The sequence below is a fragment of the Mustela erminea genome, chromosome 17 (genome assembly GCF_009829155.1).
Source record: "Mustela erminea isolate mMusErm1 chromosome 17, mMusErm1.Pri, whole genome shotgun sequence".
NCBI classification, from domain to species: Eukaryota; Metazoa; Chordata; class Mammalia; order Carnivora; family Mustelidae; genus Mustela; species Mustela erminea.
The window spans coordinates 69,712,843-69,735,970 of NC_045630.1; the positions used below are offsets into that span (position 1 = coordinate 69,712,843).

The 23,128-nt window shown below is 62.0% G+C and overlaps 4 protein-coding genes across 10 annotated transcripts; 1 reads left to right on the forward strand and 3 right to left on the reverse strand.

The window, feature by feature from the left end:
- Nucleotides 1–703: 703 nt before the first annotated feature.
- On the reverse strand, nt 704–7,403 carry FLAD1 (flavin adenine dinucleotide synthetase 1). 4 transcript variants are annotated; one of them, XM_032319315.1, is made up of 10 exons: nt 7,315–7,403; nt 6,684–6,877; nt 4,561–5,305; nt 3,939–4,086; nt 3,380–3,478; nt 3,107–3,296; nt 2,253–2,326; nt 1,705–1,898; nt 1,199–1,251; nt 704–1,110 (listed from the first exon to the last, which is right to left on the reverse strand). In XM_032319315.1, exons 2-10 carry the CDS (start codon nt 6,762–6,764, stop codon nt 868–870), a joined length of 1,827 nt encoding a protein of 608 aa, XP_032175206.1. In that variant the 5' UTR covers nt 6,765–6,877; nt 7,315–7,403; the 3' UTR covers nt 704–867. The 4 variants fall into 4 exon arrangements, with proteins under 4 accessions (XP_032175206.1, XP_032175207.1, XP_032175208.1 ...); XM_032319316.1 differs by lacking the exon at nt 7,315–7,403 and adding an exon at nt 7,146–7,308; XM_032319317.1 differs by lacking the exons at nt 704–1,110; nt 1,199–1,251; nt 1,705–1,898 and adding an exon at nt 2,024–2,164 and having other exon boundaries at nt 7,315–7,401.
- LENEP (lens epithelial protein) lies at nt 1,226–1,581 on the reverse strand. Its single transcript, XM_032319329.1, has one exon. The coding sequence runs from the start codon at nt 1,420–1,422 to the stop codon at nt 1,237–1,239; it is 186 nt and encodes a 61-aa protein (XP_032175220.1). The 5' UTR covers nt 1,423–1,581; the 3' UTR covers nt 1,226–1,236.
- Nucleotides 7,404–9,860: 2,457 nt separating the features above from the next.
- Nucleotides 9,861–13,086, reverse strand: CKS1B (CDC28 protein kinase regulatory subunit 1B). The gene is made up of 3 exons (XM_032319328.1): nt 12,938–13,086; nt 11,379–11,506; nt 9,861–10,377 (listed from the first exon to the last, which is right to left on the reverse strand). The coding sequence occupies exons 1-3, from the start codon at nt 12,994–12,996 to the stop codon at nt 10,325–10,327; spliced, it is 240 nt and encodes a 79-aa protein (XP_032175219.1). The 5' UTR covers nt 12,997–13,086; the 3' UTR covers nt 9,861–10,324.
- A 228-nt stretch (nt 13,087–13,314) lies between these two features.
- SHC1 (SHC adaptor protein 1) lies at nt 13,315–23,080 on the forward strand. 4 transcript variants are annotated; one of them, XM_032319321.1, is made up of 13 exons: nt 13,315–13,491; nt 16,645–16,812; nt 17,407–17,477; nt 18,005–18,068; nt 18,227–18,346; nt 18,551–18,604; nt 18,774–18,825; nt 18,991–19,117; nt 19,857–20,052; nt 20,141–20,210; nt 20,289–20,423; nt 20,564–20,802; nt 21,510–23,080. In XM_032319321.1, exons 2-13 carry the CDS (start codon nt 16,648–16,650, stop codon nt 21,636–21,638), a joined length of 1,422 nt encoding a protein of 473 aa, XP_032175212.1. In that variant the 5' UTR covers nt 13,315–13,491; nt 16,645–16,647; the 3' UTR covers nt 21,639–23,080. The 4 variants fall into 4 exon arrangements, with proteins under 4 accessions (XP_032175212.1, XP_032175214.1, XP_032175210.1 ...); XM_032319323.1 differs by lacking the exon at nt 13,315–13,491 and adding an exon at nt 13,920–14,284; XM_032319319.1 differs by lacking the exon at nt 13,315–13,491 and having other exon boundaries at nt 14,312–16,812.
- Nucleotides 23,081–23,128: the final 48 nt, after the last annotated feature.

Consider the following 23,128-nt stretch of genomic DNA (forward strand, 5'->3'; position numbering starts at 1 on the left):
GAGAACAAGGACTGAACTCGCACGTCGGCAGAAAGGCTGGTCACTGGGAGTGAGCAGAAGGTCCCGTAAACTTTCTCTAGGCCTGTGCCCCAGGAGGGGAGGGCGGGGCCAGGGTGGGCTGGCTCTGAGGTTGTGGGGGCCTGAGAGTGGGCCTGCCACCAAGGGTGAGCAAGGTGCTGTCCGCGGTGGAGTCACGGGACTTGGGGGAAAGCACGCATCGCTGGCTGCCAGGGGAAGTGGAGTTAGTTCTGTTCCTTCTGGCCGTTTGTGCCGTGCAGCAGTAAGCCCCAGGAGCCTGGGTGGCCGCACAGGCGCGGTTCACCGTAGCCACCTCTGTGAGCCAGAGGAGCAGGGCCCAAGGTCCTCTGTGAGCTGCGGACCCACCAGGCCCAGCACTCTGCCCCAGATCTTCAGAGGCAGGGAGCTGATCAGACCAGCCCTTCTATTTAGGTTTCCAGTCTAAGGCACAGCGTCTCCCAGAAGGAGACCCCACCCAGGTTGGACCCCTCCCTCTCCACCGGTTGGGAGGAACCTGATGGTTCCAGCCCCAACCCTCCCCGCCCAGGCATCAGGGAGTCAGAACAGCTGTTTTTTTTTTTTTTTAATCTCAGTTCTGTCCCGGACAACCTTTCTTCCCTGGTCTGTACCCTAGCTCCAAGACCCCTCCAGGGCTGAGTTTTTCTGATTCCCTTTCAGACAGTTAGAACTTTAGGCCCCAAGGCCTGTTTATTTTATGTATACACACACATGCATCTATGTACATGCACACACACACATAGTTCAGTGACTCTCAAGCAGAGAGATCGGGGGCAGCCCCTTCCTGGCACTAAGAGAGCATCGAGAAATCAACCATCTGGGCTGGGGGGCTCACTGTGCCAGGCTTGGAGAAATGCCAGCTCCTGCGGCGGTCTTCCTGGGGTCCCAGCCAGCAGGCCGAGCTCCTGGGCCCCGGAGGTCCACCCGAGGTGGGGGCTGGGAATGGAGGCCCCGAGAGGCCGGACCAACAGACGGCACACCAGAAGCAAGATCCGCACTTCCCGCGGTGTCTGGGGCCCCTCCATGGTGGAGCATGGCGGGCCCCAGGGGTCTCGATGGGGGCTGGGCCGGGCGCTAGAGCAGAGAACAGGAGGCTGAGAGGCGGGCTCTGGCCCTGAAGCAGCGGCTGTGCTTCCTGTTTGCCCTGCCCTACCCTGCCCACCTGCGCTGAGCCGGGGTCAGGTCCCTCCCTGGCCATCGTCAGTCCAGCAGCTCCTTGATGCACCAGCAACACAGGAGAATGTAAGCAATTTCCTTCAGGGTCTGCTGCAGGCCCTCCCATCCCGTGCCCACCTTCATGACGGGCACCCGGAGCCCAGTGTCTCGAAGGGCCCTCCGGAAGGAGAAGGGCAGGGCCTGGGCTAGCGGCTGCATCCGGGGCTGCATGAGGGCAGCAGCTTTGGGGCGAGTGGGAGCCGCCTCTGGGGCCTTTTATCAGCAGTGTCCCCACCCCCTCATGCCTCATGACTACGGACAAAGGCCCCCAGGGTCTAGCACAGGGAAGCTTCTGGGCACAAGAACGGGCTGAGTCAGCCTCTGCGGACAGGGATGGAGGCTGGGGTCAGGAGGGGGAGGGCGAGTCCGGCCGGCCCAGCCTCCATCCTCCACAGCCAGGCCTGCTCGGCTTCCAGCCCAGGTCTCCAGACCTTGGGGCCAAGCCTGCGTTACCTCTTCCCCCAGTGCCCAGCACAACTCCGGGCTCCTGCCCTCTGGGGGGCTCCTGCTGAGGCGGGCCTTGGGAATTGTGCCGAGAGCTCCTTTTCAGTCTGCACACGCGCGCGTGCACACGCACGCACACACGCACGCACGCGTGCCACCCCCTTGCAGGGAGCTGCCCGGTCCCCTCTGGCATCTCCCATCCCCTGGAGCAGGAAGACACAGCAGGGGCGGGACAGGAGAGACAGTTTATTGACAGCTGACACCCCGCGGCACCTCCGTCCCCCAGTCCCCCACTGCGGTCAGGGGCGAGGTCAGGCGCGGGTCAGGCGCGGGTCAGGTGCGGGAGTTGCGCTCCTCGTCCTCGTTCTCCAGCAGGTAGGCGGGGCGGTAGGCCGGCTGTCCCCCGGGGCTCAGGTACTTCAGGGCTGGGTTCCGCACCGTGTTCTCCCGGCCCCCCAGTGAGGTGTAGCTGGGGGAGCAGGGAGGCGAGTGTGGGGGTGGCTCGCTGCCCCCAGCACCCCGTCTTCCCCACGCCCGCTGTCTCCGGAACCCCTTACCCGCGGTCGTACAGGATACAGTAGGGGACGAAGAGCTGACGGAGGAAGTCCCAGATGTCTCTGTAGGTCCAGTCCTGGGAGGTCAGAGCCGAGTCAGGGGTCCCCTCCCTCACATACCCCTTGCCACCCGGGAGGAGCCCACCCGGGGCTGCTCCTTGGTCCCCGAGGGTGGGCCCCTAGCTGATTCTCTGGTGCGGCTCACCGACCTACACGGGTAGGCCACTGGCTGTGGAAGAGAAGCCTTCATCCCGCCTCCTGGCCCCGGCCCCTTCCCGCGCCTGTGTGAGCCCGCGGGGAGCAGGCCGGCCTGCGCAGGGGTGGAAATGGTGGGCCCCAGCTGTGCCTTCTGACACGGGGCACCTGAAATGACTTCGGCGCAAGTCAGGGACAGAACTTTGACTTTCCGCAGGCCACTGAGTTCATCCTTTTAAAGCCCCCATTTGGTTGGTTTTAGTAGTTCTTTTTTTTTCCTTTATTTTTTCCCCCACCGTCCACCCGCAGGTGGGCACGTGCCGGCTAAGCCGCCCTTTTGGCCCTCTCCCCGTGCTCGCCAGCCCCCACTCAGGGGGCCCGCTCCTCCCACCAGCCCTATTTTTAGTAGTTATTTAATTTTAGGAAACTGCAGCTTGAGTGTAAGTGGGTGGCCAGCGGCCCCCACACTGGGCAGCACAGACCTAGCGGGAGAGAGCACGCGCCTGCTCTCAGGGTGCAGTGGACGGCGCTCAGGCCGGAGGACCCGACGGCACAGCCTCCCTCGGGCGGGTGTTTCTGCATCTGAGCCCCAGGCTCCAACCGCTCCCCCACGGGGGATAGGGATGGGGAGACCAGAGGCAGCACAGCCTCTACCCCGTTACCAGCAGCGGGTTGATGCGCATGAAGGCCGGCCAGCCGGGGTCAGTGGGGCTGAAAGGGCAGAGGCTACAAGAGTAGGGGTCCGTACGGCGGGTGCCCATCAGGACAGCCTCCAGCTGGGGGTGCCGTGTCCGCAGCTCGCTCAGGGCCTGCTTCATGTCTCCCTCAGCCTCCAAGACCCGTAGATTGTATCTGGGGAAGGAAGGGGGCTGCGGTCAGAAGTGGGCACTGCGGCGCTCCCCCCACCGGAGCCCCAGCCTCTGGGCACCTAGTACCTCTTGATGGTGTCCTGTAGGAACTGTTCGAGCTCGGGGAAAGGGGAGATGCTGCGGATATACAGGATCTGGAGGAGTTCCTGAGTGTCGGGGTGTTTCCTGGGCAGGCGAACAAAGCATAGGCTTGCCGGGCAGGCCGGGAAAGGCTCTCAGAGAACTCGCACTGTTCTCCCTGGACGGACAACCTCCTGTTCCCGGCTCTTCGGTCCTTCCTATCCACCAGAGCCACTTCCTCCGGGAAGCCCCTTCTGATCTCTCCCTTCTCAGATCTGGAGCACGCAGCCCTATGTCAGGTGAGTAACTGCCACCTCCCCAACAAGACTGTGACCTCCCTGTGTCCCGGTGTAGGATGATGACCTTCAGGTCCATGCCCCGGGCACACCATGTCAGATGCTCAGTAAGCAGTGGGGAACAGAACTGGAGGCCACCAGGGCCACCTCCCTCCCGTACCCCACCCGCCGGCCACGCCTTCCCTTCTGGCTTCCTCGGGCCTCACACAGGGAGCTGGACAGGAGGGCACACGGGCCCCCTGAGGCCTCGCGCCCCGAGGTCGGTTCACCTCTGTGCGGCGGCATGGAAGAGATGCAGGAGTGCGGTGCAGTCCTTGCCTCCGTTGAAGCCCACGCAGAGGCGGGTGAGGTCGTACCGAGCCAGGGCCGTCTCGATGGTCTGCAGGGCTCCTGCCACCTTTTCCCCCAGAGAAGACCCTGCGAGCAGACAGAAGCCACCAGCTAGATGCACGCAGCCGGTGGGGGGCGGGGGTGGGGGATGGGAGCAGGCCGCCTGCTTCAAGCCTCCGTGGCTCCCCAGAGTGGGTCGGTTACTGTCCGGACTCCCGTGCCCCGCAGCCCCACCTCGGTGTCTGCCCTCTACGGGTCCCGGTTTCCTTCTGTTCCCTGAATTCCCACATCATCTGCTCTCGCCCACCTCCTGGGCTGACCTCCCTGCCGCGGACGGAGGCCCCTCGTCAGCGACAAGTCATACCTGGGGACCTTTCTTGTCACGCTACTGGCCCAGAAGGGCCTGGTGTACGACTGTGCCGGCGAGCTGCCCAGCCCCGTGCCCTGGAGGGCACCCACGCCGTCTCTGTGCGCGGGAGCCCCCGACAGCCCCCGTGTTCCCGAGGCCCAGGGAGTCAGCCCAGCGCACGGCGCGCCACCCCTCCCCGTGGAGGCCCCTACCTGATTCGGCGAGTCTGTACACGGCTTCGCTGGCCTGCGGCACGGCGTCGGGAACATAGGGGACCAGCGACCCCGGGGGCAGGCGGGCGGTCAGGTAGGCCAGGCCCTCCTCCAGGGGCCCTTCCTCCTCCGAGTCCAGAGTGAGCTTCACCTGATAGTAGTTGCTGCCCCAGTCAGGGTAGGAGCCCAGGCCCAGCCTGCGCCCAAAGTGGGCCTGGGCCTCGGCCAGGATGGGGGCGATGGAGGCCTCGTCGGCAGCCACATAGAGCTCCCGCAGGTGAAACTGCACAGCAGTGTTCTGGAACAGCCCCTTCAGCCCCTCCAGCACCCTTCGCAGCAGCTCCGGAATGCCCGGGAAGAGGTAGACGTTCCGGACGGAGACCAGCGGCAGCTTGAAGGGCCGGCCGGTGCGGGGATCGGTGCCGTAATGCAGGCGGGCGGAGGAGGGCACGAGACACAGCTTGGCCCAGCCCTTCCCTCCCAGGGCTCTGATGGCTGCTTCCAGCTCAGGGTGCGGCCTGAGTTCGTCCCCAAAGGCCTGTGCTACTGCCTCGAAGGTCACATCGTCATGAGTGGGGCCGATGCCCCCTGCCGTGAGGACGTGGGTGAAGCGGCTGGAGAAAGAAGTGACCTCGGCCGCGATGGCGGCGACCTCGTCAGGGACAACAGAGACTCGGCACACCTGGACCCCTAGGGAGCGCAGTGTCCGGCACAGAAAGTAGGTGTTGGTGTCCTGGGTGTGTCCCTGGGAGGTGAGACGGGGACCATGAGAGTCAATGCCACGGGGGCGAAGGGCAAAGGGGCGGGGCGACAAGCCACGTCCGCAGATGCCGGGGCACCGCGCTCTTGGGGGACGCTGCCTTGGGCCGCCAAAAAGCCTGGACTGGGCACCGGAGTGAGGAAATCCGTCTGAAGGGTCAGGGACAGCATGACCTGCCCTGGGCCTCTTTCTCCATACTTTCACCTTGACCTCATCTATGCTTATGGAGTCTGTGGTCAATTCCACACCAGCCCTGACGGTTCAGTCCCCTGGTCCGCCATGGACGCACATTCCTGGCGGTTGTCCCTTTGGTCAGTGGCAGCCCCAGACACTGTCCGCAGCCCGTCGGGCCCTTCCGCGTCGCCCCTACTGCCATGTCTCCCTCTCATTGGCTCTCTTCTGTGTCCCTACTGCCACCAGACAGGCCCTTGGCACCTTTTATCTGGACGGTGGCGACAGCCCCTGGCAAGGCTCCCAGCCACCAGTGTGGACTGCCGGGGCCTCCTGACTAACCCTTCTAATATGCTACTGGGATTGCACCACTCTTGGGCTCAAAACCCATGTGTTGTTTCCAGCCATATACAGAATAAAGTTCAAATTCCTTTGCAGAATTTTTGACGCTGTGTCGCGGGTGTGTAGCCCATATTCTTTCCCAGCCCCGTCTCCTTCTACTTCTCTGCAGGGGGCTTAGTGGGTAAGGGTTACCCCGGAGGAAGAGAGAATCGGGCTGGAATCCCAGTTCTACCACTCCGAGCTCTGCTACCTCCGGCAAGCTTCTCAGTCTCGTAATCTATTAACAGATTTATAGTAAAAGTATCAAACCTCGTGGGAATGTTCTAAGGATTAGTAAGATGGCCTATGTGATATATTCAGCGTGCTGCCAGGCCCTAGTAAACCCCTCAGAAAACAGGGTCAGTGCTGCTATTCCAACCTGAAACCTACCATGACCTTTCGAAAGACTTCTGGATTGTTCAGAAGGGATTTCTCCCATCTAGGACTTTCCTTCTATTTTGCTTACTCACTCTGCTGAATGCCGTGGGTCATTTTCCCAACAGGTTGGCTAGAACTTCCGCGATAGCACATGCACCCATTCCTCCTTGACCTGCTGGACTCCTTGTCATTCCTGTAAGGTCCCTCCTACCTCTATAAGCCCCTTGACAAATTGCAGTGACTTTGCTACAAGTTTTCAACGGAGTTACTGAAAGAGCAGAGGGCCACTTTCCCTGTAATACGCTGGACTCACGCCAGGACCCTACTGCGGCAAGGGGACTCCTGCCACGCCGCCTCCCCTCAACAGAAGGGCTGCAGGCGCTTAGGGATGGGAGGCTGCCACCCCCTCCCCCCTCTCCTGTCCCAGACACACCTTGAGGATCTCATCTCCAACAATGATGATGCCCGCCGTCACGCTGCGCCCTGGGGGAGGGTCAAAGGCCCTAGATGCCATGGTCCTGCCTTCTCTGCCCCTCTGCAAGGCCCTCCAGAAGCCACCCAGGGCCCCCAAAAGGGGTCGAAAGCACGGGAGTCGCGCCAGGTCTACAGGGCACTGGGGGCCATAGCCTGAAAACAGGGGGGTCTGGGGTCAAGGGAGCCTGGAGGAGCCAGAGAGGGCACCGGGGGAGAGCGGGAGTGCCCGTCCTTTCTCTAAGGAAGACCTCGCCAGGCGCTGGGTAAGAGAGTCCTTTATCCCAGCCTCTAAGAAACCCCAGCCCCGGCCTCTTCACATGTCTTCTGGGCTTGGCTCTAGTCTCAAAACGTCCTGCTCTCCCGGCACCCGCCCCTTTGAACAGGTCTGCGCGCCGAGCTCGGCGCCTGCACCTGCAAATACCTCCTCTCGCGGGGCACCGTGCCTTCGAGCGCCTCGACCCCTGAAGACGCCCCCTGCCCGCTTCGCCCCGGAGCTCAGGCGCCTCTCCCGCACGCGCCCGCGCCCTCCCCGGCCTGCAGTCCCGTCCCCCCGCCTCGCCGCAGCCCGCCCCGCTCTCCCACGACCCCACCTGCCTCTCGGGGCCCGGCCCGGCTCGCGCCCTCAGCTCCCGCACGTCCCGGGCGGCCGCCGCACGCAGTCCCGCCTCACACCCGCACCTGCTCACAGCAGTTGGCCACTCGGCTGTCGCTCACACGAGTTCCAAGGGCCCATTGGTGCAGCTGGCTGTCGCTCGCCCGCCTTAGCGGGGGGGGGCCGCCGGGAGGAGCGCCGGGTTGTCATTGGTGACAAGCGCGTGGCCACGCCCCCGGAACTGCGGGGGCGGGGCCGCGGGGGCGGGGGCGGGCCCGGGCCGCGGAAGGGGCGGTGGTGGGCGGTGCTCCGAGGACTTGGGGTGCGCTGTCGGCGGAGGCAGGGCAGGGAGGCGTGCCTCTCGCTGCTGTCCTGCTTTCGAGTTCTCGCGGGCACGTGCTGTCCGGCACTGCCTGACTCCGGGCGCCGGGGCTGCAGCCGGAGGGTTGCATAACGTAGCGCAGCCAGCTGCGGGGACACCCGGTGTGGGCACTGCCCGGGGTAGGACAATCTCGGGGGGAACTTTCCCTCACCTCCGTTATGAACGATGAAGCCATAAGCTTGTGCGTCTCCTGTTGACAACACCCCCCCCCCCCCCCCCGAGTGCTCAGTTTAACGTCACCGTTGCCTATCACTGGTTTCGCAGGTACCACTGAGGGCAGCCTCACAGGCCGTGCTGCGTGTCCGCCTCGGATTCTCATGTCATCCCGGAGTTTCAGTTGCCTTTGGTCTAAAAGTTTCTTAAATTTTAATGTTTGATCTGGGACCTTTTAAAAAATTGTTTCATTTTAAGGAGTATCTATGCCCAAGGTGCATTTTGAGCTCACTGTCCAGAGTCGCGCTCCACTGACTGAGCAGGCCGGCGCTCCCGCTGGGGCTTCTCAATAGGCTGGTTTAGTCTCTCCCATCCAGGAGGGTTAGGGTGGGAGCCTGGGGTCTGCATTTAGCAAGCTCTGCGGTCCTGCGGATGCTCCCGGTCCCTAGACTGCTCTCTGCAGCAAATCCTCGGAGTTCACTCATCACTTGAACAGCTGAACCACACCCACCCTCATTTTACTCTAAGGCCCAAGACAGACAATCCCCATTTTACAGATGGGCCACAGGCTTAGAAAAGTTAGGAGTGCCACACAGCAACCACAAAACACTAAAGTGAGGAAGAGCCTCGCTTCTAGACCATTCTTTCTGGAGCAGTAAGCCCTGTTTGTGTGGTGACCCTGATGCGGAACTCCATCCCAGCACCCGGAGATGACGACCTGAGCTGAAGGCAGATGCCCAACCGAGCCACCCAGGTGCCCCCTTTATTTTTTCATTTTAAAAGATTTTATTTATTTATTTGAGAGCGAAAGCACAGAGGGAGTGTGAGAGGGAGAAGCAGGCTCCCTGCAGGGTAGGGAGTCCGATGCGACCCAGGACTCAATCCCAGAACTCTGAGATCATGACCTGAGCTGAAGGTCATGGTCTCAGAGTCCTGGGGTTGACTGAGCCATCAGGGTGTTCCTGAAAAAAAATTTTTTTTAAAGGCAAAACAGAAGTCCCACTCAGCTAATGGTATGTCACACAACCCATTATCTTTACTAGTAGTGCCGGTAACATTTGACCACCCCTCCCACAAAAAGGCTCTGGTCCAATTCTTTAGCAGTGGGTTCTCAAGCCTGAGTGATCACCAGAATCACCCAGAAAGCTGGTGCAAACACTGCTGGGCCCAACCCTCAGAGCTCCTGATTCAGAAGGTCGAGGTGGAGCCCAGTAGTTTGCATCTCTAACAAGATCCCAGTGTGGCCTATACTGCTGGTTCCGGGAACACAAATGAACTAAGGGAGAAGGGAGAAGATTCACCTCCTTGATTAGTACTGTCAGTCTCTCCACCCGACATGGGGCAGCAACTATGCAACCCTGAGATCCACTCTGCCCACTCCACCGACTGAGCCAGCCTGGTACCCCCGGGAGGCATGTTTTCTAGAACAACTACAGCTTATACCTGTTTTCTCAAAGATTAATACTCCAACTACCTGCATAAAAATGCTTAGAAATCCCCACATCCAGGCCACACCCCAGACCAAGTAAGGCACTAAGTAATGACTTAGGCATCAGTACTAGCCACAATGAACAGCCCCGGCGGCTCCCCCCCATCCCCCACCACAGCAGGTAATAGGCCACAGGTAGGCCCAAGCCTTAGGCTGGGCAGGAAGAGGAGCGCAAGTGCACCCTCTGCCTTATAGCCTCCTCCCTTTACCCTCTTGTGCCCATCAAGTATCAGGACTGAGGTAAAGGCAGCATCCCTGACCGTAGGAAAGTTGATTTGTTTTGATGAGATGACGTCTCTCTATAACCTCTACCCAAGGCTAACAGAGCTACATATATTTCAGAAGTTTGACAGAAAGTCTGCTAAAGTAGATTAAAAACCAGTTACCTGAATGTTGAAATAAACCTCATTACCAGCAAAGAGCTGAACTGCATTACCCAACCGAAGGGAATATAATCAGAAACACGGTACTGAGTGCAATGCTCACCCTGAGAGAACAGAAAACCTTCACAATTAAAAAATTAGATTATAAAAACTTCTTCTTTAATCAAGGCTTTTTAACATGGAACAGATTTCTTGAATAAAATGAAAAGTTTCCAATACATTGAAACAAACCACCATCATGTAACACCTGGCAGGAAACAAAACCAAACAGCAAGTTTACACAATCCCTGTGGCAGCCACGGCCTCACCCTCGGACGCTGCCTCTGTCCACCACATGTGTGCCGCCGGGTACAGAGCTCAGCATGGTTTTTGGGGTAACGCTCAGCGGAGGCCGCAGCCCGAAGACCGCGTGCTGCCCTGGCCGGGCCGTGGTGCTGTCGGCTCTGCTCCAGCAAAGCAGTCAGCAGCACATTCAAACAGTGTACTGAACGTCCTTTAAATATCAAAGTAAGAAACAAGAAGGCGACATAACGATGCTGTCGGGAAGATGTCGGCAAGCGAGGGCAGCTGTGCGAAGCTCGAGGCTGAAGCGGCAGCCGCTTCATTTCTTTGGCTTCTTGGGCAGCGGCCGTCGGAACAACAAGATGTGAGGTTCTGAAAGAGGGAGGAGAAGCTAAGGGACGCGCTCGCACCGGTCTCTGCACTTCCCAGGTGTCACCCACTCAGACCTTCCCGACTAAAGGCGGACGGAAGCGTCGGCCGCAGACACAGCCCCGCGCGCCAAGCTGTCAGCAGAGCCCAGAACTGTTAGCATCGGCACCTCTGCTGTTGGTACAGCCCTGCGGGCCTTTTTTAGTTCTGCTCAGCCGCTTGGGGTCTGGTGTCTTATCAAGAAATTTACCTTTCTTGGCTTACTTGGAACACATCCAAAAATTCACTTGCTGATGGAGAATGATGCAGGGACCATAACCTCTACCAGGATCTATGTGGCCTTAGGAAAAAAAGGGTACACTCGGGGGCGCCTGGGTGGCTCAGTGGGTTAAGCCTCTGCTTTCAGTTCAGGTCATGATCTCGGGGTCCTGGGATTGAGTCCCGCATCCGGCTCTCTGCTCAGCGGGGAGCCTGCTTCCTCCTCTCTCTCTGTCTGCCTCTCTGCCTACCTGTGATTTCTGCCTGTCAGATAAATAATCTTTAAAAAAAAAAAAAAAGGGTACACTCGGACTGAACTAGAGATGAAAAGAGGTTTTTCAGGGACAGGTCGTCTCTGAACCTCACAGATACGCTCCTCTTATTTTTGGTCACTCCACTTTTTTTTTTTTTTTTTAAAAGATTTTATTTATTTATTTGACAGAGAGAAATTACAAGTAGGCAGAGAGGCAGGCAGAGAGAGATAGGGAAGCAGGCTCCCTGCGGAGCAGAGAGCCCGATACGGGACTCGATCCCAGGACCCTGAGATCATGACCTGAGCCGAAGGCAGCGGCTTAACCCACTGAGCCACCCAGGCGCCCTGGTCACTCCACTTTTTCTAGATGGCTGGTGAGGAACCAATAAAGCACCCTTGCCACCCACCCCATTTGTCTGGGTTATACGATCTCATCATTCCCTCTTTCCCCCACGGAAGGAGCCCTCCGTGGTTGCTCTGACGCTGCACCAACCTGGTTCGTGGATCATGTAATGGACCCATCCCTGACTCTGCTGCACACCAAGGTTCCTCCATTCCGATTCAGACATCAGATGGGTCTTGGGGACGAGCTTGGCGATGTCCTTGGGCAACATGACATGCCTGCAACAGAAGCATGGGAAGGGGGTTGACTCACGTCAGTACTGGGTGCAGTCTGCTCGAGGAGAGCTTGCGCACGAAGCAGAGAGGCCAGGAAGGAAAAACGGGCTTCTGACGTAGGGAGTTTATGCAACTTTTTGTGGGGTGGAGGCAGCTACAGATAAAGCCCAGTTATGTAAATCCTCACCAGAGCGGGTTAAGAAGCACACATTCACGAGTAACTCACGGAAAGGGGCACGGTTTTCCTGCCTTCCTGGGGCTCAGGCTGCGGCTACTCTAGAATACATCAGGGCAGCCTCAGGGCACACACAGCCAATAACTCAAAGTAGTTTTGAAAAGGACTGGTTTTGCGGAAGAAAAGCCTCGGGGAGAGCCCCGTGAAGAGCCACCACTAGTGGCGTGAAATGGCCATGTCCTCCCCTCCACCGTTACCCCTGATCTCGTTCCCTGCTTTGAGGAGAGCAGCCAGGACACGTCTTCCCAAGTTCTCCCAACCCAGGGGAAGACCCCCTTCGTGGCGAAAAACTACTCCGACACGAGCTGGGCTGACCCAGACTCGCCCAGGCTCCGTGGAAACACACCAGACGTGTCGCCAGAAGCAGCGGCGGCGATGCTCGGCAAAGGCCCCGCTCCAGGCCCAACACAGGACCGCAGCTTCCACTCCGACAGCCCCTGGCGCGGGCTGCCTTCCACACGCGCTCGGATCGGCCGCACAAACCCACCCCCAAGGCCTCCCCCGGCCCTAAACCGCGACAGCACCGCCAGGCCCCACCGCCTAGCTAGCCCCGCAGGGTCAGCGCGCCCCGAGCCCCGCACTCGGCTGGAAAGGAAACCCAAGCCCGGCACGTTCCCACAGACACCAGCCGGGCAGCGGCGGGAAGCGCCACGCACTCGGGCCGGCCCCTCGCTCCTCGCGACCTCCCGGCGGTCAGACGCCAGCCCGCGGCGAGCGCCACTGGCCCCCGCGCGGCCGCCCCGCCGCCCCGAAGCCCGGCAGGCTCTGCTCCGACTCTGCGGGCTCCGACGCCGCGGGCGACCTCGCAGCCCCCTCCCGGGCCAGCCGCGCGCCCACGCCCCCCTCCAGCGCCGCCGCCGCCGCACCCCCCTCCCCGGCAGGCTCCGCAAGGCCACGCTCGACGTGCCGGGGGCCGCTCGAGAACGCTCCAGAGCCCCGTCAGGGCGGAAGGGGGGTCCGCCTCCCGCAAGAGCCACGCCCCCTGCCCGCTCCCCAGCTCAGGGCCGACTCGGAGCTCCCCGGGTCCGCGCGCCGCCGCGCCGCCCGGCCCTCGCGCATGCGCCCTGCGCTCCCCGCCCGCGTCCCGGGAGTCTCCCGCGCATGCGCCGGTCCTGTCGCCTCGGCCCCGGTGACGAACTCCTCTTGCCCTCCTTTGTCAAAGTTCGCGACCTCATTATGGCCCCCGCGCCGGCACTAACCGGTACTCGAACTCCTCGTCGTCGTATTTGTCCGAGTAGTAAATCTGTTTGTGCGACATGGTCGCTCCGTCTGAGGACCGTCAGGCCCGCGCCGCCAACCTCCAAACAACTCCCAGCAGCACGCGCTCCCACCCACTTTGGCCTCGCTTTCAAACACGCCGCCTGCGCTTCCTATTGGTCCCTTTGGTTTAAGGCGGGACGTCTCCACCTTCCAGCCTCGGATTGGCTTAGATTTGCTTCTCCTCGAGTCCTTATTGGAGTGGACGCCTAACGTTCGTGAAGAACCAGCGTAGGTAAAACTGACGCCTCTAATTGGCTATTCCCACCCCGTGCGCGTTCTCGCGCTGCCATTGGCGGATTCGGGAAAGTGGGCCGGCTGAAGGAGGGACGCTGAGTGCAGGGTCAGGGGTTAGTGAGGCCGGAAGTGAGTGCAATAAAGTTTGTTCAGGGAGGCCCGGCCGGGGAGAAAGTTGGAACGGCCCCCTGAGAAGGCAGTGGCGTGATCCGGAACCAAATCGAGCCGCGGTGCGGTGCGGAGACTCCATGAGGCCCTGGTGAGTTGGGTCTTCTGCCTCTCCTTAGGTGACCCACTCCTCCACCCCGGAACCCCTCTCCCGGGACCCTACTTCCGGTATGGACCTGTAAGTCCCGCCCCCTACGACCCCCTCCCCGGAAGTCCCACCCCCCATCTTCAGGGGGGCGCCCCGAACCCCGACTTGTTTTCTGTTTATTGTCCACGACCCCACCCTGCCGCCCAGCTTTCCTGGAAGTCCCACCCCCGGACACGCTTCCCAGCCCTACTGCGGGAAACCTGACGGTAGTGCCTCCAGCTCCCCGAGACCCCGCCTCCTGGCCACGGGTCCGTCCCGAAGCCTGACTCCCAGAAGGCCAGGGCCCCGCCCCTCGGCCGCCGGGCCGGGCGCGCGAGGCCCCGCCCCCAGGGCCCCGCCCGAAGCCCCGCCCCCTCCCGACCACGTCGGCCGAGCGGGAGCCTGGCCTCCGGGAAGTCCCGGGTGCACGCGACCTGGGGCCACGCCCCCTCGGGAGCGCCCCGAGTGGGACCCGGGCCCCCTCAGAAGCGCCGTCTTGGGCCCCGAGGGCCCTGGCAGACAGAGTTCCCTTTTCTCGCGTGGGCCTCGGGCCCGGCTGTCCCGAGCGCTCTTGGCCCGGCGGGTGGGACGTCCAGGTGCCCCGGTTCTGAGCGGCGCGAGGGCCGGGGCAGACCTCCGCCTCCCCTGCCCCCTGCCAGGACTTGGGGTGGGGCGCTAGAGGGGGACGGAGGCTTGCTCCTGGGTGCCCGGCCCCGGAGTTTCCCTGCCCAGGACCGACTCCGCCCCAGAGACAGCTGTAGGTCTCACACCCGCACCTCGGGAGCTGGTAGGGCCGTGGGTTTGCTGGCGTGTGACCCGCGGGTGCGACAGGAGCGAAAGTTCTCTGCTGCCAGAAAACGGTGGCTTGGCGTGGGTGGAGGGGACAGTGACCTTTTTGCTGTTTGATTTTTATTTTATTTTAATTTTTCTTGGACTCCCCGGTCTCCGTCGTTTCTTTGGCTCTTCCCCTCCCCCCATCCAGAGTGCTCGCCGGGGCATTCCTCCTGGTCCCGCTCGCCCAGCCTTCCCTTCTGGAAACATTCCTGAGGCCTTCGCCATTTCCTGCTACTTGCCTCCTCCTCCCTGCTGGCCCGGCTGCCGCGAGCAGCTTCTCCCCCGCACCCAGGCACCCCGACTCCCAGTCCCCTTTCCTATGCAGATTTAAAGCGCCCGACTTCCGAACGCCCACACCTGTTGACTGGTCCGTGCCGGCTCCCGCAGGCCGAGGACGTCCTGCCCTGCGTGCTGGGCATGCGAGGCCAGGGCAGAACCCCTTCTTCCATCTCTCGGGGCCTGAGCGCTGAAGGCCTGAGGAAATGGAGTGACTGAGACCAGGGGAGAGTTAGCTGTGTATCTAACACCATTTAAGTGTTAGTGTTACCAGTCGTTGTAGTCTGCATCTTTGTATCTTCTGCAGTTTAAGAGGAGGTAATCCCCAGATGAGCCAGGGGGTCTTGTGTATCTTCAACTAATTGTTTGGTTCCTCCATGGCCCCTCCAGCGGAGCTGTGTCTGGGAGCCGGGTGTGGAGGGGATGCTGTTCCCCGTGTCCAGCCCCAGCCTCCCTGGCACAGCCTTGTCTGCTGCTCCCTCTGTCCCTTCCTGGCCTGCAGCCCCCACTTCTCCTGGAGAACACTTTCACTTTTCCGCCTCCTCCAGCCAGACTCTGCCCCTGGTGTTGGGGGGCATTGTGCTCCGTGGTGGACATAGGCGACTTCCCCTGTCCCCACTCCAGGAGGAGGAGCGCAAACCAGCCAGCCGCCCCTGCCAGCTTGCTTTGCTGACTAGGCCTGTGGAAGGGGCCACAGAGAAGTGCTTGCCTGGGGGCTGCTGCTCCTTGGCCTGGTGGGTGCTGTGGGAGGGCTCCATCAGCCTGTCCTCTGCCCCAGCTTTGCCCGGGTGCACCGCCCAGGTTGGACTTTGTTCTCACTTCTCCAGCTCTGCTCTTCCTCTCGGCCCCTCTCTGGTCCGCTGGGACCTCTTCCATCCTTTCCCATTTTCCCAACCTCCTGCCCACAGCTGTAGTAGCAGAGGGTGCTAATGGCCCAGACTCCCTGGGGCCAATCCCCCCCCCCCCACCGTGCGGTAGTGTGTTGGGGGGGTGGCCTGGAGGAGGGGGCGTTTGAGTGTTCCACCAGGACAGGAAGGGAAGTGCTGAGCTCAGGGGTCCCCTCCCTTTTCCACCTCCAGCTCCCTGTTTCCTCTCTCACTCCCCCTACCCTCCTGCAGCTTCCTGCTCCCTCTGGCCTGCCGGCGTCCTGTGTGGATTGATCCAGACCTCCTCTTCTTTCCCTCCTTTCTTTCTCTTTCCCACATCCTTCCCTCCCACCCCTACTTTCCTCCTCCCCAGATTACTGGTGGTTTGTCTGGGGGCAGCGGCGGGGCGGGGTGGGGGTTGCGTGGAGGGAGCTCCATCCCAGCCCGAGTTTGGGGCTGTGGCTGTGCTGGGGGCTTAGCCCCGTCCAGCCTGTGAGTCAGCACTGTCCCCGGGATTGGTCTCCGGCCTTAGCGCTCCGCCCCTGGGGAGGAGCAAGGCAGCTCCGGGTCCAGCCTGTTCTGTCTGCAGCTGGAGAAGAGGCTCCACGCTGGGCGGGGATGGGGCCGGAAACTCTCTGGGTCTGAGCCGGGGGGCGCTGGCGCCACTTGTCCCTCTCCCTCTCCAGGATCCTTGAGATCCCTGGGCCCTAGAGGTCCGGTCAGACTAAGGGCCTGGGGATGCCCCCTGCCTGGCCCCCTTGCCTGGACTGGCAGGGGGGCCGGGCTGGGCAGCAGCCTCCCTCCAGCAGCAGCCATGGATCTCCTGCCCCCCAAGTCCAAGTACAACCCACTCCGGAACGAGTCTCTGTCATCGCTGGAGGAGGGGGCTTCAGGGCCTTCCCCACTGGAGGAGCCGCCTTCCCCATCAGCCTCGTCTCTGGGGCCCACCCTGCCACCTCTGCCCGGGGATGACAGTCCCACTACCCTGTGCTCCTTCTTCCCCCGGATGAGCAACCTGAAGCTGGCCAACCCAGCCGGGGGGCGCCCGGGGCCAAAGGGGGAGCCAGGAAGGGCAGCTGAGGATGGGGAGGGGCCCGGAGGGGTGGCCGCGCCGGACTCAGGCCCCCCGCCCCTCCTCCAGGACATGAACAAGCTGAGTGGCGGCGGCGGGCGCAGGACTCGGGTGGAAGGCGGCCAGCTGGGGGGCGAGGAGTGGACGCGCCACGGGAGCTTTGTCAATAAGCCCACACGGGGCTGGCTGCATCCCAACGACAAAGTCATGGGACCCGGGGTTTCCTACCTGGTTCGGGTGAGTGAACGTCCGGCCAAGCCCCCCCCCCCCCCCCCCCCCCCCCCCCCGCGCTCCCAGACCCCTCTGTCTCACTGGGGCTTTTCTGGAGCCTCTGGTTCCTGCTCTTCCCAGCACCGCCCTTGGTTTCAGGGTCCTGTTTCTCATACCTTTCTTGCTCCTTCTCCGCTTCTGCGCACCCCCCCTTGCAGCTCTGCCCGGGCCCCTTCCTTCTGGTGACCACCCCCCCTGCCATGCTTAGCACAAAGCCCAGCACGCGCTGGCCCTTAGTGTGGGAACGAGTGAGCCTCGATCGCGTGCTCCAGCCTCCCCGCTCTGTGGATGTCACTGCCCGCCCCCGCCCCCCCCCCTTGCCTGTCACTGCCCTCCGCAGTCTCTTCCCAGGTGCCCAGGCCCTCCCAGCCTGCCCTCTTCTCCGCTCCTCCTTTCCTGCGGTCTTGCATGTTGTGGGGCGTGGTGGGGCGCAGCTGCCAGCAGCGGCAAAACTTCTCGGTCTTTATTCTTCCTTTAGGGAGCACGTAGGGAAGAGGCCCAGGGCTTTTTGTGAAGGGGTGGGGGGAGGCGGCTGACTGCTCCCCTCCGTCCCTCCCTCAGTACATGGGCTGCGTGGAGGTTCTGCAGTCAATGCGCGCCTTGGACTTCAACACCCGCACCCAGGTCACCAGGTTAGCGGGCAGGGGGGACGGGGCGGGGGGGAGCGCGCTGGATTAGTGAGGGGAGCAGGGGAGTGGGTCTTGGTGGCTTATTAGCCACGGCTTAGCTTTAGGTAAAGGGGATAGAGAGTTCGGGGAGTGAGTCTAAGTCTGGATGAAAAGAGGCGCCTCTGGTCTGGATCCCGCTCGCTTTTCCAGTCCTGTGGGTTGTGGGGGAGGCGGCAGAGCAGCTGGCAGCTGGAGCCTGAGTGCCGGACGGACGGGGTGGATGGAAGGTTGCTGCTGGCTTTGGGAAGGCCACGGGACATTCATTTGGTAGCTGGAAGGAGGTGGGGCCAGACCCATGGAGGCCCTAACCCAATCAGCCAGGAAGTGGCCTCTCCGTGTCATCAAATATTAAAGGCCCTTAATTCAATCCACCACGACAAAGAGCCTGGAGTGCCCCTGGAGTCTGGCCTGGTCCTCCCCTCCCCCTGCCCTGTGGCCGCCCCAGCGGAGCGGGAGACAGGCTCTGCGTCTGAGGACCCCTTTCTCGCCAGGGAGGCCATCAGCCTGGTGTGTGATGCTGTGCCCGGTGCCAAGGGGGCGACGAGGAGGAGAAAGGTACCTGGGGCCAATGGGGCTGGGGGTGCTGTTGGGAAATGTGGGGGAGTGGGGGAAGACAGGCATGGGGACGTGTGGGGACAAGGTCAAAAGACAGAGGGTGGGGGTTTCTGGTGTGGGGAACCCCCGGCTTCTGAGACCCTCGGATCTTTGGCTAGCCCTGTAGCCGCCCGCTCAGTTCCATCCTGGGGAGGAGTAACCTGAAGTTTGCCGGGATGCCGATCACGCTCACCGTCTCCACCAGCAGCCTCAACCTCATGGCCGCAGACTGCAAACAGGTTGGTGGGGTCGGGCGAGGGGCCAGAAGCCCTGCCAGGAGGGCTAGGAGCTAAGACAGGAAGGAGGAGCTTCGGAGCGCCAGGGCTAGGAAGCCGGAAGGGTGGGTCTGACGAGTCCGGGGCTTGGGCCGGGGCTGGGCGCACCCAGCTGGGCCCCGAGGCTGCCTGACCCGTCCCTTCCCTGGCCCCTGCCCTGACCCTCAGATCATCGCCAACCACCACATGCAGTCTATCTCGTTTGCGTCCGGTGGAGACCCGGTGAGTTGGGAAACAGGGTGGACGGGGGAAGAGCAGGGCCTGCGGCGGCCAGAGAAGAGGCCACGCTGGGGTCGAGGCAGTGTCTGGAGGGCCTGGGCTTTTGGGGGTCGGGGGCGAGGTGGGCCATAAAACTGAGCTAAGGGGCTGTTTCTGACCCTGCCCACCCCAGGACACAGCTGAGTACGTCGCCTATGTTGCCAAAGACCCGGTGAATCAGAGAGGTGAGGCATGGTGGGGAGCTGGGTGGGGCCGGCTGTCCGGGAGGCAGGTGAGCAGGACCCGGGGAGCTAACTGGGGGCTCCGGCCGGGAAGATGAGGGCCCCGCGGCAGTGCCCGTCCCAGTGGTCTGCCTCGGGGCTCACGGGCCACCTCCGCTGTGTCCCCAGCCTGCCACATCCTGGAGTGTCCCGAGGGGCTGGCTCAGGACGTCATCAGCACCATCGGGCAGGCCTTCGAGTTGCGCTTCAAACAGTACCTCAGGAACCCGCCCAAGCTGGTCACCCCTCATGACAGGTGAGTGGGTGTGGAGGGGGCGGGGCAGCCCCTGAGCCCCGGGGCCCCGGCCGAGAGAGCGGGTCTGCTCCACTGCCCAGACTTGAGCAGAGAGGGTCGGGGGCCCGGCGAGTGTCGGGGGCAACCTGCAGGCCCGTTTCCCCCTTCCTGCTATTCTTACGTTTCCTGCGGCCGGCAGGAAAGTCTGGCCAGGCCCTGCCCTGCTGTAGGCCCACTCTTCCTCTCGCGGCCCGCGCTCCTGTGCTGCCGGCCTGTCGGCCTCTCTTGCCCATTTCTCCATCCGTAATTTTTCATTCTCCTGCCCCCAGGAGCCATCACGAACTTGGGAGAGGGAGGATGTCTTCCTCCTGAGGTCTCTGCCTTTCTCTGTCCCCTCGAGGCCGCTAGCTGTGGAGCATTTAGAGGAGACTTTGGCGCTCTGGAACGCGGCTCTTCTTGCTCTTGTGTTGCTGCTTCCCCTCCGTCTGGGGAGGCAGCACGATAATCGAGGCCATGAACCCTAAAATCAAATCTGGTGTTGCAGCTCAGGTCCATCACCCTTAACTGGGAAACCACAGGCAAATTTCTGCACCTCCGACCCTCATCTCTCCGCTCTGTCACTGGAGAGGGAAGTGACAGCCACTTTGTGGGGCTACCTTGAGGGTCGACTGTGCATAGGAAACAGCCCACCTCAGGCCTGGCCTGCAGGAAGTGCCCGGCCCGTGGCCACTGCCTGTGCCCCTCCCACCTGTTCTCTCAGGATGGCCGGTTTTGATGGCTCGGCTTGGGATGAGGAAGAGGAAGAGCCACCTGGCCACCAGTACTATAATGACTTCCCGGGAAAGGAACCCCCTCTTGGGGGAGTGGTGGACATGAGGCTTCGGGAAGGAGCCCCCGGGGCAGTTCGACCCCCCCCACCTGTTGGCCAGACCTCCAGCCACCTGGGAGCAACGCTGGTGAGTCGCTGGGGTGGAGGTGGGCTGGGGCCCAGGATGGGAGTGGCCGGCCCGGGCTTCTGGTCTCATCTTATTTTTGTCCCCGCAGCCGGTGGGGCAGCCTGTGGCGGCAGACCCGGAAACCCGCAAACAGATGCCACCTCCACCACCCTGCCCAGGTGTGAAGGGAGCTGGGAGGGGCGGAGTCCGGGTGCAGGAGGCGGGGCTGGGGCCACTGTGACGCTGCCCTTCCTCAGCAGGGAAAGAGCTCTTTGATGATCCTTCTTACGTCAACGTACAGAACCTGGACAAGGCCCGGCAGGCAGGGGGTGGGGCTGGGCCTCCCAGTGCCGCGGTCAATGGCAGCACGCCCCGAGACCTCTTTGACATGAGTGAGTTCTCCTGTCTCCTTTTCTGCGCCTCCCTCTTACCCCGCGGTTCCTGCTCTTCTGCCCTCCCCTCCGTGAAGGTGTGCATCCCGGCCTGTGTTGGGCCAGTGGCCCCTCTCAGCCCTTTCTCTCTGAACCCCCAGAGCCCTTCGAAGATGCCCTTCGGGTGCCTCCGCCCCCCCAGGCGGTGGCCATGGCTGAGCAGCTCCGAGGGGAGGCCTGGTTCCACGGGAAGCTGAGCCGGCGGGAGGCCGAGGCGCTGCTGCAGCTGCACGGGGACTTCCTGGTGCGGGAGAGCGCGAGCAGTCCGGGCCAGTACGTGCTCACCGGCCTGCAGAGCGGGCAGCCCAAGCACCTGCTGCTGGTGGACCCAGAGGGCGTGGTGAGTGGCGTGGGGCCACGTGTTGGGGGGCGCTGCGGCGCGCTCCCGCGGAGCCCCGGTCCCCCCTCGCTGCCGCCCCCTTTCCCTGTGTGGCTCGCCTGTGCAGCCCCCTTCCCGGCGGGACGGTGTCCTTCTCTTCATGCAGCCCTGGGCCCGAGCTCTGTTCCTCTCGGCCCTCAGTTCTCCATCTGAGCTCGACGCTGTTCGGCCTGCCCGAGCCCATCTTGACAAACGAGGAAACCCTCCCAGAGAGGTGGTGGTGCCAGGCGCCCGGCGTCGGAGGCCTGGGGCCTAGAAACCCCAAATCTCCTTTTGCAAGAGGATGGAGGGGTCTCTGGAGCCCCTCCCGACTCAGGGCTCAACCTGGCGTCCTGTCGCCAGCCCACTGTCCCTCCTGACTTTGGGCTCTTCTCCACAGCAGTGTCCGTCTCCCTGCCCCAGGTTTCTCGGAGTGGGTGTCCTCCTCTGAGACGGGCCACCTAACAGGTCAGGAGAGGCGGTATCCCTCAGCTTCTCCGTTTCTGGTCCTGATGTTCTCTCGGCCTGCTGCCAGAGCTAGCTGTGGGACCCCTTCTCGAGAAGTCTCAGGGGCCTGGGCAGACAGTCCTCCCGGTCTTTTTCCCCTTCCTCATCCCGCAGTATAGTTGTCTCCCTTCTGCAGCCTTTGACTTTGCGCCTGAACTAACCCCTTCCTTCCTGCTGCTCAGGTTCGGACAAAGGACCACCGCTTTGAGAGTGTCAGTCACCTCATCAGCTACCACGTGGACAATCACTTGCCCATCATCTCTGCGGGCAGTGAACTGTGTCTCCAGCAGCCCGTGGAGCGGAAGCTGTGACCATCGCAGTGCTTTCTCCCCGAAGGGGCCCTCCCACCCCTTCTCCCCTACTCCTTGATTCTCAGGACCTCCTGTGGGAGCATTCCGTGGGCTTGGCCTTGTGCTGGAGCTGGGGATAGTGTGGACATGGCTCAGCACTCACTGAATGAGAGGGTTTGTCAGAAGCTGGGGGTAGAATCCTGTTTCTTCCAGAACCTTACCAAAGTATTACTGAACAGAGTGGCTCCCTTCCCTGGGCCTTTCCTGTGCCAATCTGATACCCCCTTTCCCAAGAAGGTGGGTGCTTGAGGCGTGGGCAGTGTGTCTCCTTGAAGTGAGAAAGGCTTTAATGGGGGCAGTCACCTTTCCAAGGAAGGGGAATGAATCACACCTTTGGTCTACCCCTGGGCTCAGGGTACCCCAGACCCCTTTCAACAACCCTCCCTCCCAGTGGTTAAACTTTGTGCCTTTGACCATCTCCTAGGTCTGAAGATATTTTATGCAAAGAGTTCTTGAGCCCCTGAGGTCGAGGGTGGGGGTACTGACATCTTTTTGGCTCTGGGACCCCCCTCCAGTTGAGGTTGGGAGAACAGAGGCAGGAATGTTAGCTGTCCCTTCTGCCCGGGGACAGGCAACCCTTAGATATTGCCTCAGAGCCCCCTTCCTGGCCAGCGGGGAGATGGACCCCTCCCTTGCTCAGTGCCTCCTGGCCAGGGGGCACCCCTCACCCAAGGGGTCTGTACATACATTTCGTAAGTCTGTGTCGTTGGTCCCCCCTCCCCCATGTTGCATGCATGTTACACTCTACAGCCAAAGCATAGCCCTGGGTCCTACAACCCTCCTCTCTTCGGGGTGGGGGGAGGTGTTGGTGGGGCGGTGGCAGGGACTGGATTCAGCCCTCCTGACCTGGTATCTTTCCCAGGGGCATCTGTGGAGGCAGGAACGGGGCCGTTGAGAAGAAAGCAGTGGACAATCCCCAAATACCATCTGTAGACTTGGGAAGGGATTTATTTTTATTTTTTATGCATATATTTTAGGGCTGTAGATTTATTTTCCTCATGTGTTTTCCGTGGCAAATGACAATAATCAATTACGTGTACACGTCACCTCTGACTTTTCAAAGCCTTTTACAATGATCGGCATTTTCCCCCTCCCGCCCGGCCTGGGCGGCGGCTGGGCCCCCAGCATCTCCTTTCCGGCAGAGACGCAGGGCTCCAGGAGGGGTCCCGAGCCAGGACGTCAGCGAGGCGGGGAGGCCCCACGGGTGCGAGCCGCTTCACTCGTGCAGCGGCGGGGCCTGGCCGCCTCGCCGGCCCTTCGCGGAGCGCCCGGAGCGCGTCCAGCCGCTGCGAGTCTGGGTCTCCGCGGTCTCTGTCCCGGCCTTTCCGTGTCGTTCGCGCGTCTCCACGGGTCGCGATGATACCAAAGGGAAATCGTCTTCATTAAAGTCCCTATTTCTTGTACCTCGGCCTCGTGGTCCCTGTTGCTGCCCGTCCGCGACCCCGTCGGCG